At 33.0% G+C, this 12,289-nt stretch overlaps 1 protein-coding gene across 2 annotated transcripts in view; it reads right to left on the bottom strand.

Annotated features, from left to right (window-relative positions):
- ano5b (anoctamin 5b) overlaps positions 1 to 12,289 on the bottom strand; it is a 37,685-nt gene that overhangs the window by 10,704 nt on the left and 14,692 nt on the right. For both annotated transcript variants that reach the window (XM_058077245.2, XM_058077246.2), the window contains 8 exons: positions 9,735 to 9,799; positions 6,480 to 6,587; positions 5,071 to 5,139; positions 3,082 to 3,366; positions 2,865 to 2,984; positions 1,452 to 1,567; positions 1,224 to 1,358; positions 1,042 to 1,147 (listed from right to left, as the gene is read on the bottom strand). In XM_058077245.2, the coding sequence (XP_057933228.2) occupies positions 1,042 to 1,147; positions 1,224 to 1,358; positions 1,452 to 1,567; positions 2,865 to 2,984; positions 3,082 to 3,366; positions 5,071 to 5,139; positions 6,480 to 6,587; positions 9,735 to 9,799 (1,004 nt within the window). The remainder of the gene's footprint in view (positions 1 to 1,041; positions 1,148 to 1,223; positions 1,359 to 1,451; positions 1,568 to 2,864; positions 2,985 to 3,081; positions 3,367 to 5,070; positions 5,140 to 6,479; positions 6,588 to 9,734; positions 9,800 to 12,289) is intronic.

Here is a 12,289-nt window from a genome sequence, read left to right as displayed (position 1 = left end):
TAACAAACAAATAATTAAATTTAGTTAATTAATTAATAATAATCAAACTATAAAATAATAATAAGTAGTTTGTAAAATAAATTACCCACAAAAAATGCAACGCTATTCCTTTATTATTATAACTTGCCTTCCAAGACGACATAATGTCTGTTTTGGTTAAGTAATAAATAATAATAATAATAAATAACAAACAAATAATAAAATTAATTAATTAATTAATTAATAACAATACAACTATAAAATAATAATAAGTAGTTTGTCAAATAAATTACCCACAAAAAATGCAACGCTATTCTTTTATTATTATAACTTGCCTTCCAAGACGACATAATGTCTGTTTTGGTTAAGTAATAACTAATAATATAATAATAATAATTAACAAACAAATAATAAAATTAATTAATTAAATAATTAATAACAATACATATAAATAAATAAAATAAATAAAATAAATAAAATAAATAAAATAAATAAAATAAATAATAAATAATAAATAATAAATGACCCTTGTGAGGATGAGTGGTAGAAAATGAATGAATTAATAAAAAATTTTAAAAAATAAAAAATTAAAAAATAAAATTAAATAATAAATAATAATTGACCCTTGTGAGGATGAGTGGTAGAAAATGAATGAATTAATAAAAAAATAATAAATAAAAAAATAATAAATAAAATTAAATAAAAATAAAAAGTAAAAAATAAAAAATAAAAAATAAAAAATAAAAAATAAAAAATAAAAAATAAAAAATAGTTTGTAAAATAAATTACCCATAAAAAAATGCAACTTTTACTCCAGTGCTACTTATGTATTTTTTTTCCTACCTAATTATGTATTTTTGGCCTTTAGCTGAATAACCATTGTGTAGGCATATCTTACACTTATTCAGCCTGTTCTTTATTTATTTTATTATTGTAAGAACTTGCCTTCCAAGAGGACGCAATGTCTGTTTCGGTTAAGTAGTTTGTCAAATTTTTTGTAATTTTGTCCTTGTGCGACTTATAGTCCGGAAAATACGGTACTCAAAAAGGGAATTCCGTTACCCAGGATGAGAGGCATGTGGAGTTGAGCTTCCAGAAAGAGCACTTTTTGTCGCATAACGGGCACATGACGATACTACCTCCAATGTCACGGTCACAGATCTCCTTGCTGTGAGGAAAGAACCGGAAAGATCCAGTCATAGCGTCAACATAAACAGCACAAACGGCATGACTGAAACACCAACCTGGATATGTTGTCGTCGTAGCTTAGCACCCCGTAGGTGAAACATATGAAACCCATGACGGCTGCAAAGAACAACATCTCCGTGTAGAAGCCCAGCCACGCAAAGTAGATGCCGATCTTTTCCCCGTAGTACTTCCTGGAAGAGCATGTTGACTTAGTCTGGATTGCTGAAGGAGATTTCTACTTCAATAATAAACAACATTCCGAAAAAACAAAAAAGGTGTCCCACCTGATGAGGTTAAGCGGCTGTTCTTTGTAAAAGCACAGAAACCTTGCCCAGTGCTTGTACAGGTTGTAGCGCTCGCTCTCACATTCGGCGTCTCGTGCCCTCTTCCAGTAACGACACTGAAAGGAAGAGGACAGGAAGTTGAAAAAGGATTCCAGTTTGGGAAAAAAAGTCCTGCTTCTCAACACCGATACCAATAAGAACAAAAAGAATGTCTTGAAAAGCCTTCAACATCACAAAATTTCTCATTTTTCTCTCCAAAATTTGCATGAGAGCACCAAATCTGGTGCATTGCAAGTTTTATTCCTTGACTGTCTGTCCATTACTGTGACAATACCCATCAGACCACATCATTAGAGAAGGATTTTAAGAACAAAAAATATGTCTTCAAAGGAGATAATATTTGAAATTCGCATAAGAGCACCAAATATTGGGGCATTGAAAGTTTTATTTTCTGCTGAAAAAGAAAGAAACCTTGGCTGTCGGACCACCTTCAACCCAAAATTTTAAGAACAAAAAAAATGTCTTTAAAGGCCTTCAACGTCACAATATTTCGCCTTTGGAATTTGCATAAGAGCACCAAACCATGGGGCATTGAAAGTTTTATTCCTTGACTGTCTGTCCATTACTGTAACAATACCCATCAGACCACCAAGTATTTTAAGAACAAAAAAAATGTCTTTAAAGGACTTCAACGTCACAAAATTCCGTCTTTGGAATTCGCATGGGAGCACCAAACCATGGGGCATTGAAAGTTTTATTCCTTCACTGTCTGTCCATTACTGTAACAATACCCATCAGACCACCAAGGATTTTAAGAACAAAAAAAATGTCTTTAAAGGCCTTCAACGTCACAATATTTCGCCTTTGGAATTTGCATAAGAGCACCAAACCATGGGGAATTGAAAGTTTTATTCCTTGACTGTCTGACCATTACTGTAACAATACCCATCAGACCACCAAGGATTTTAAGAACAAAAAAAAGTCTTTAAAGGCCTTCAACGTCACAAAATTTCGCCTTTGGAATTCGCATGGGAGCACCAAACCATGGGGCATTGAAAGTTTTATTCCTTGACTGTCTGTCGATTACTGTAACAATACCCATCAGACCACCAAGGATTTTAAGAACAAAAAAAGTCTTTAAAGGCCTTCAACGTCACAAAATTTCGCCTTTGGAATTCGCATAAGAGCACCAAACCATGGGGCATTGAAAGTTTTATTCTCTGCTAAGAAATAATGGAACCTTGACTGTTCTAATGGGATGACACATGACACGATCCATCAATGGAACAATGGAGCTTCAGATTGTGCAGGGGTGTCAAACGGCAGATGGTTATGATGGGATATTGCGGGAGGGGGGCAGGGGGGGGGGGGGTATTGACTGTCTTTCATCAAACAAAGACAGTCAATACTTACATCATGAAGCGGGAACGCTGCTGTGTACGTCCCGTTGCTGAGTAGTCTCTTTATCCCCGTTTTGTCTTTAGCTAGTCCGCCATCTTTGTAGTACGGACATCGAGCCAAGATGTAGAACACCTGAAAAAAAAAAATATCTTACATTTTTTTTTATTTTTTTTTTTTTTTACTCTTTTAACCGTAGTATAAAATACTGAACATTTAAAGAAACACTCACGATTCTGTTTCTGGTGGAAGGCGGGAAAAATGTGTCCTTGTCGTTAATGAGGAAGAAGTCAGTCTTGCGTTTGTCGAAGGGATACGTGAAATAATCGGGCTGAGGGTGCATGATGTGCTCGGGTAAGCGGAAAGGATGCGAGAGCCATTCCAGTGGAACATCCTGGCCGTGAGGGATATCGCTAGCCTTGAAGGGAACCTTAATCTTCAAGACATCGGCGTAGGTGGCCAGAACGTCCCACGGAGCGTGGATCTTCAGGAAGTAGGTTTTTTGGTCTTTGGAGTCCTAAAGGCGGGTTTAGATAAGAGAATAAGCAATTAAGGGAATAATAACGCTTAATTCTTTTAAAAAAAAAAAGGGGGGGGGGTATCCAGGGGTCTCAAACAAGCGGCCCGCGGGCCAAATGTGGCCCGCAGGACACGAGTTTGAGGCCCCCGTCTTGATATGAAAGTTTAATGATATGGATGCTGTATAGCAGGGGTCTCAAACTCAATTTACATGGGGGGCCACTGGAGCTAGGGTCTGGGCGAGACTGGGCCGCATCAGGTTTCCCCCCCCCAAAAAACAAAAAAAAACGCATTTATTAAATACAGAAAAATTAATAAACTTTGCTTTGGTTTTGATTTTCTACAATAAAAGCTCTGATAAAACATTCCACTGTTCTCAAATATCTTCATTTTTATTTTTCTACACAAAAATAAGATGAAAAATAAATAAACAAATCAAAAATAAAGAAAATCAATCAATCAGTAATACATAAATAAATATAATAATAATAATAAAACACCAAATAATAAAAAATTAAGAAACCACATATAGTTGGTGGGTAGACAAATTATTTTTTTCAGATTAAAATGAACAAATCATTATTAGAGCCCTGTAGACATGACAAAACACCACTATAGTCACATTTATACTTTATTTTATTTACAACATATTGCGCAACTGCAGGGTTTTGAGACACATGCTAACTCGCAAACTAGAGAGCTAGCGACCTAAACGGTAGCCTTCAAGTTATTTCCTTTAAACTTAAATCTCCAAAAACTTACCACTTCCACACATATAGTGAGGATAACTATTAACAGTTATTTAACCTTTAACATGAACATTAATCAAACGTAATAATTTTTTTCTGGGTACATGATACCATACAGCATCCATATCAAAACATTAAACTTTCATATCAAGGCGGGGGCCTCAAACTGGTGTCCTGCGGGCCACTTTTGGCATGCGGGCCGCGTGTTTGAGACCCCTGCTGTACATATAGTATCATGTACCCAGAAAAAAATTATTACGTTTGATTAATGTTCATGTTAAAGGTTAAATAACTGTTGATAGTTATCCTCCCTATCCGTGTGGAAGTGGTAATTTTTTGGCTATTTAAGTTGAAAGGAAATAACTTGAAGGCTACCGTTTAGGTCGCTAGCTCTCTAGTTTGCGAGTTAGCATGTGTCTCAAGACCCTGCAGTTGCGCAATATGTTGTAAATAAAAAAAGAGTATAAATGTGACTATAGTCGTGTTTTGTCATGTCTGAAAAAATCTGAAAAAAATAATTTGTCTACCCACCAACTATATGTGGTTTCTTAAGTTTTTATTATTTGCCGTTTTATTATTATTATTATTATTATTATTATTATATTTATTTTTTACTGATTGATTGATTTATTTATTTTTCATCTTATTTTGTGCAGAAAAATAAAAATGAAGATATTTGAGAACAGTGGAATGTTTTTATTGTAGAAAATCGGAACCAAAGCACTGAAATTTTTTTTATATTTTTCTGTTTTTAATAATTTTTTTTTTTTTTTTTGAAAACCTGATGCGGCCCAGCCTTGCCCAAGACCCTAGCTACAGTGGCCCCCAGGTAAATTGAGTTTGAGACCCCTGACATTAATCCTCCCCTTTAAGACATTTCCCCACTAACATCTTGCACCACTATATATTGTCCTCTAGGTGGTGCAAGTGCTCTGTGTTTGATTCCCTCTTACAGATTTGTCTTCTGTTTCCAGTTCCAGTCCAGCTTTTTCAAGGTTGGCTTCAAACTCCCTCCTCCTCTCCTAAGGACAAACACACACACACACACACACACACACACACACATAAAGAAAACCACAGGAATGAGAGCAGAACTTAACAGGCTGACCAGGTTTCCCGTTTTCTTCATTATCATCCATCTTTGCTGATGCAACTGACCACATTTGACCCGCAGCCGCTGTCTTGCAAGTTTATTTTAATGAATAAAGTTAAAGGACGCAGGGCATAATAGCAGGAAGTGTTTTTTTCTTCAATAAGTACAATTGAAACATAAAATAACGGACAAAAAAAAACAGGGCAAATAATCATTGAATCGAAGTATTTAACTCGGAGTGAGTCGTATGGTGCTGTGTTTTTTACTTCTTTCTTTTTATTTTAATTGTTTTTTATTTTTTTTAATACTTTTATTGCTTTGCTTCTTGTTTTTAATATTTTAATATCTATTTTATTTACTATTTTATTTCTTAAATTATCTTTTAGTTTTGGATTATTATTTTTAAAAAAAGCTTTATATTACATTTATATAATAAAATGTTATTATTTTTACATTAAATATAAAAATCTTTATGCCGCAATATTATGAGAAACAAACAAAAAACATCTAATAAAGTTGTAATATTTGCTAAATTATTATTAGTATATATTATATAGTATATATTATATATTAGTATAATTATTATTAACCAAGAAAAACATCCAAATATTAAAAAAAAAGTTGTAATCAAACCAAAAAAAGATGTCGTAATATTATGAGGAAAAAGAATAAATTAAGGAAGGAAACATTACAAAAATATTAAAGAAAAAATAAATATATTAATATTAGTATTCATCAAAGTGAAAATAAAGTGAAAATATGGGAATGAAGTCATAAAATTTAGGGGAAGAAGAAAGTTGAAATTGTTGGGAAATAAAAATAGGAAAAGAAAAAAATACGTTTTCTAACAAGAAAAAAGCCATAATTATTAATTATTATAATTATTATATATAATTATAATTATAATATAATTATTATTTAATTATACTATATATAATTAAATATAATTAAATATAATTATAAATAATAATTATTAATATACAAGAATAAACTCAAGGAAAAAATATTTTTCGTAGCATAAAGTGGATGTACTAAATAAACAAATATGTAAATATTTTTGTAATATAATTAAATAAAATAAGTTCTCTGCACAATTCTGGTGTTTTGGTCGTATTTGATGACTTGTGCCAATGGAAAATTCTGTTCCGTACGATCACTTCCCATTTGTGGTCTTCTGTATTCCCGTTCTGGATTGCACAATAAAGCTAAAAGCGGTCTCACACTGAAATGCTGACTCGTCAACTTCAGGCTGACGGTTTAGACGGTCACCTGTTTCTTCTCTCCGTCTTTGTCGTCCACGTAAGACAGCACAAAGTCGATTCTCCGCACGCCGTCCCGAAAGAACACGGTGTCTTTGTTGGGTTGTAACTTCTCAGTCTGGAAGACAAACAACATGCAAAAGAAACCTACGGTTATAAGTACAAAAAGTGTTTGATTTGTTATATTTGGCGCACTTAGATGTAACCGATTGGGACTCAAACACACCACATTTGTTGTAAAAGTAACAAAAAAAACCCCACATAATATAGGAGTAAAATATGGTGGTGGTAGTGTAATGGTCCAGTAAAAGTAACCAAAAAAAACATAATACTAAGAGTAAAATATGGTGGTGGTAGTGTAACGGTCCAGTAAAAGTAACCAAAAAAAACATAATACTAAGAGTAAAATATGGTGGTGGTAGTGTAACGGTCCAGTAAAAGTAACCAAAAAACCATAATACTAAGAGTAAAATATAGTGGAGGTAGTTTAATGGTCCAGTAAAAGTAACCAAAAAACCATAATACTAAGAGTAAAATATGGTGGAGGTAGTGTAATGGTCCAGTAAAAGTAACCAAAAAAAACCATAATACTAAGAGTAAAATATGGTGGTGGTAGTGTAATGGTCCAGTAAAAGTAACCAAAAAAAACATAATACTAAGAGTAAAATATGGTGGAGGTAGTGTAACGGTCCAGTAAAAATAACCAAAAAAACATAATACTAGGAGTAAAATATGGTGTTGGTAGTGTAATGGTCCAATAAAAGTAACCAAAAAAACAATAATACTAAGAGTAAAATATGGTGGTGGTAGTGTAATGGTCCAGTAAAAGTAACCAAAAAAAACAATAATACTAAGAGTAAAATATGGTGGAGGTAGTGTAATGGTCCAGTAAAAGTAACCAAAAAAAACAATAATACTAAGAGTAAAATATGGTGGAGGTAGTGTAATGGTCCAGTAAAAGCAACCAAAAAAACCCATAATACTAAGAGTAAAATATGGTGGAGGTAGTTTAATGGTCCAGTAAAAGTAACCAAAAAAAACATAATACTAAGAGTAAAATATGGTGGAGGTAGTGTAAAGGTCCAGTAAAAGTAACCAAAAAAAACCATAATACTAAGAGTAAAATATGGTGGAGGTAGTGTAAAGGTCCAGTAAAAGTAACAAAAAAAAACACAATACTAAGAGTAAAATATGGTGGAGGTAGTGTAATGGCCCAGTAAAAGTAACCAAAAAAAACCATAATACTAAGAGTAAAATATGGTGGAGGTAGTGTAATGGTCCAGTAAAAGTAACCAAAAAAACCCATAATACTAAGAGTAAAATATGGTGGTGGTAGTGTGATGGTCCAGTAAAGTAACCAAAAAAACCCATAATACTAAGAGTAAAATATGGTGGTGGTAGTGTGATGGTCCAGTAAAAGTAACCAAAAAAAACATAATACTAGGAGTAAAATATGGTGTTGGTAGTGTAATGGTCCAGTAAAAGTAACCAAAAAAGCCATAATACTAAGAGTAAAATATGGTGGAGGTAGTGTAATGGTCTGGGGCTGTTTTGCTGCTTCAGGACATGGAAGACTTGCTGTGGAACCATGGAAAATGTCCGACCATCTGAAACCGACTTGGGTTCTACAGCAGGACTATAATCCAAAACCGACCAGAACCAAGACTTTGGAGTGACCTAGTCCAAGTCCTGACCTGAATCCTATTGAGATTCTGTGCATGTTAAAAACCTTAAAAAGCAAAAATGAGTGGGCTGGAAGAGACTCATTGCAAGTTATCACTTGATTGCAGTTGTTGCCGCTAAGTACTTATTAGCCAAAGTGGAACAAAATGAGAAAATCCTGATCATGAATGGTTTGTGTGTTTGCGTGTGGCGTCCTTTTAGGGAACTGACAAGAGGTCTTTGAGTCAAAGAGGTCTTGTGATTCAGTAATGAGAGCGGCGGAGTCAGTAAAAGGCCACCCGAGCAGATGCTGTACAAGAACAGAGTCCTGAAACAAAGGAAACCCCTCAGAGTGACAGTAAGGCTATTATTATTCTGTAAGTACACCATTTTGGACCTTGAATGTTACACCATAAATTCATGACAGTACCAATAAAATAGCCCTCAATGATGACTGCTATTATGGTATTATGGTATTCTTAAAAAGTTGAAAAAAAAATAAAATTCAGTAACTTGAAAAAATTTAATAAATAAAAAAATATTAAATACAAAATTATATAAAAATAATTAAAATATTATTTAATTAATTACAAGTTAAATTAAAATAATTCAGAATTTATGTTTATTTATTTTTGTCAAAATATACATGCAACATTGGAGTGTTTAACGCAATTTGCATAACTGGCCAGGACAGATGTACGTGTAATTTTGATGAATGAAAAGCTTTTTTGTTATTAATTATTTTATTATTATGCTGTTATTATGGTATTATGGTATTCTTAAAAAGTTGAAAAAAAAATTTTTTCTCAGAAATGCAATGATTCAGTAACTTAAAATTTTTTTTATTTAATAAATCAAAAAAATATTAAATACAAAATTACATAAAAATAATTAAAATATTATTTAATTAATCACAAGTTAAATTAAAATAATTCAGTATTTATGTTTTTTTAATTTATGTCAAAAAATACATGAAATATTGCAGTGTTTGCCACAATTTGCATAATTGGCCAGGACACATGTACATATGTACATATAATTGTGATGCATGAAAAGCAAAACAATACATCAATAGCTCACTTGTTTGTTATTAATTATTTTTTTTCCCTGTAAGAAATCATGTCAATCTAATGAATCAGATCCAGACATGCAAAAATATGAATAAAAATTGAGAATAATTACAGTTTTACATGTGGAAAACAATGTATATAAAATAATAATAATAATTGATTATAATAATAATTTGCAATGACCGACTCTGACAAAATGTATTTTTATTTATTATATTTTTTATTTTATTTATTAATATTATTTATTATTTTTTATTTTATAGTATTAGCACAAAATAATATTTTATTATTTTATTTATTATATTTTTATTTTATTTATTTATTATTATTATTTTTCTTTTTTATTCTATAGTATTTGCACAAAATTTGACCAGAAAAAGTTTGCCGTAAGATGGGATTGAATACTTGCTAAATATAATGACCAAGTCGCTAAGTTGCCAACACTCGTCCCTCCTGCTACGTCTTCTTATTCTCTGACAAACCAGCATCTGTATGAACCGTAGTTAAAGAGATGCAGAAACAGTTTGACTAACCTCAGTATGTCCTGGCAGCGTTTCCCTCTCAGACAATGAATTGACGCCATTTCCACCGTTTTCATCTGTGGGGGAGAAACAGGTTTAAATGATGAAAATATGGCTGCACGGTGGATGAGTGGTTCGCGCAGACCTCACAACTAGGAGACCCGGGTTCGATTCCACCTCTCTTTAATAATGTTAAAACCCACATTCAGAAGGTCGTAAATAGGTTTTTTGATACTATATGATGAAAATATGGCTGCACGGTGGACAAGTCGTTTGTGCAGGCCTCACAGCTTGGAGACCCATGTTCGATTCCACCTCTCTTTAATAATGTTAAAACCCACATTCAGAAGGTCGTAAACAGGTTTTATGATACTGTAATGATGAAAATATGGCTGCACAGTGGACAAAGTGGTTAGCGCACTGGCCTCACAGCTAGGAGACCCACGTTCGATTCCACCCTCGGCCATCTCTGTGTGGAGTTTGCACGTTGTTTGTTTGTCTATATGTGCCATGTCATGATACGACACTAATGAGGAGCAGTCATATGACTTGGTCAGCTGACATGAGGTCCCCCTCCTGATTCGCTGTCGTTGCTGCAAGCAAACCCTTAAAGGGCCAGCAGGTGCAGGCAATCAGCGGCTCCTAATGTGGCTCATCAACAAGCGGCTCACAACCCCTTTTTTTTTTTTTAGAAATCAAACCTAAGTGTAAGTGTAACTACGGCCATCTTGAATTGGAAATTGGAATTGTTTGGAATGTTTATATGTGGAATGTTTACTCTTAGAATGTTTTAAAGACGGCTTTGGTTCGGCACCAAGCAAAGGAAGACTTCAGCAATGGCAGTGAACAGGTAGGACTGTGTTTCCTTTTGGGTCTGTGGATAGTGGACTAAAGGGTCAAGGACCATTCCCCCCCAGAGTGGAGTGACATGACAATACTAATAAAATTGCCCTCATTGATGCTATTATGGTAATCCTTGTTGGTAGTATTCTTAAAGTATTTTTTTTAAGCCCAGAAAACTCACAAATGCAATGATTCAGTAACTTAAAAAAAAATTAAGTAATAAATTAAATTTATTTAATGAATAAAAAAATATATTAAAAATATATTAAAATAATAAAATAAAATAAAATAAAAATAATTAAAATATTATTTAATTACAAGTTAAATTAAAGTAATTCAGTATTTGTCAAAAAATACATAAAACATTGCAGTGTTTGCCACAATTTGCATAATTGGCCAGGACACATGTATGTGCAATTTTGATGCAAGAAAAGCAAAACAATACAGCGATATCTCATATTTTATATATATATATTTTATTTTTATTTTTATTTTTTCGCTGACCTAATGATTTTGTCTGTACACACTAACTCCTTATGATGTGCTATATGTATATATGTATATGTGTGTATTTATATATATATATATATATTTTTTTTTTTCTTTAGTTTATTTTTGTCATTTACCAAAGTATGTGACAAAAAAATAACAAAAAAATGTAACTGTTACATTTGTTCACTTCCTGCTTTCCTAATATAGTTTAAGGTATTTTTTTTAGTTCATTATTATTTATATATATATATTATTTTTTATATTTATTTATTTTTTGTCAGTTTAATTATTTTATTTATTTGATTATTTTATTTATTTTTTTGATGTTATTTTATTAATTTTTTTCAACAATTTTTTTTTTTTTTAGTGTGACCATTTCTTTTCTGGCCTTTCTAACGATTTCGTCTGTACACACTAACTCCTTATGATTGACAGTTACTATGGTACCCATTATGTCATTGTATGGTCATATCACCTCGTACTTTGGTATGTGACTAAAAATTTAAAAAAATTATAAAATAAATAAAAAAAAACTTAAAATACATTAGGAAAGCAGGAAGTGAACAAATGTAACAGTTACTGATTGTAAAAGTACCAGATGGAGGGGTAGGATTTTAATAAGCTTTGCTTCTTCCTACTCCTTTTTGGACATGTGGAACTGGGAACTGATTATGTGATGCATTCAATTGTAATCTGATGCATGTTCAAATGAAATAATACCATTACCATTAAGTATCCTGGAATGGATTGTGTTTTTGACTACTGTAATAATTCCATAAGGAATACATGCTTGCATGCATACAACTTTTGTAGAGAGCTGGTGCTGACTGACTGCCTTTCTGCTGGGCTTCCCCTTTAAGAGTAATCACCTGGTTAACATGGCTGCCTGTGACTTTAAGACAACCTAAAAAGGTCTGGACAGTTTGGTCCTCAGGATAATCATTAATTAGAAGATGTGGGAGAAATTAAATGAGTCCCCCCCCCCCACACCCCCCCACATACACGCTCTGCCGCTCTCTCTCTTTAATTCCTGAATGGTGGGAACATGGAAATTCCTGTGGGGGAAGGTTGGAACGTGCATGAAGACGGCGACGGCGAAGGGGGGGGAGGGGCTGAGCTTTATGCGTCTCTGCAGAGCCAGAAAATCCCACGTGAAGGACGCACACACAAAAAAGGCATTCCCCTTGCCTATGTGTCCGAACACAAAGATCTCAGACTTGGGAACGGGAATG

The sequence above is a fragment of the Doryrhamphus excisus genome, linkage group LG1 (genome assembly GCF_037039965.1).
Source record: "Doryrhamphus excisus strain RoL-2023G ecotype Guam linkage group LG1, RoL_Dexc_Guam_v1.1, whole genome shotgun sequence".
Lineage (NCBI taxonomy): Eukaryota > Metazoa > Chordata > Actinopteri > Syngnathiformes > Syngnathidae > Doryrhamphus > Doryrhamphus excisus.
This window is presented reverse-complemented; position numbering and strand designations above follow the sequence as displayed.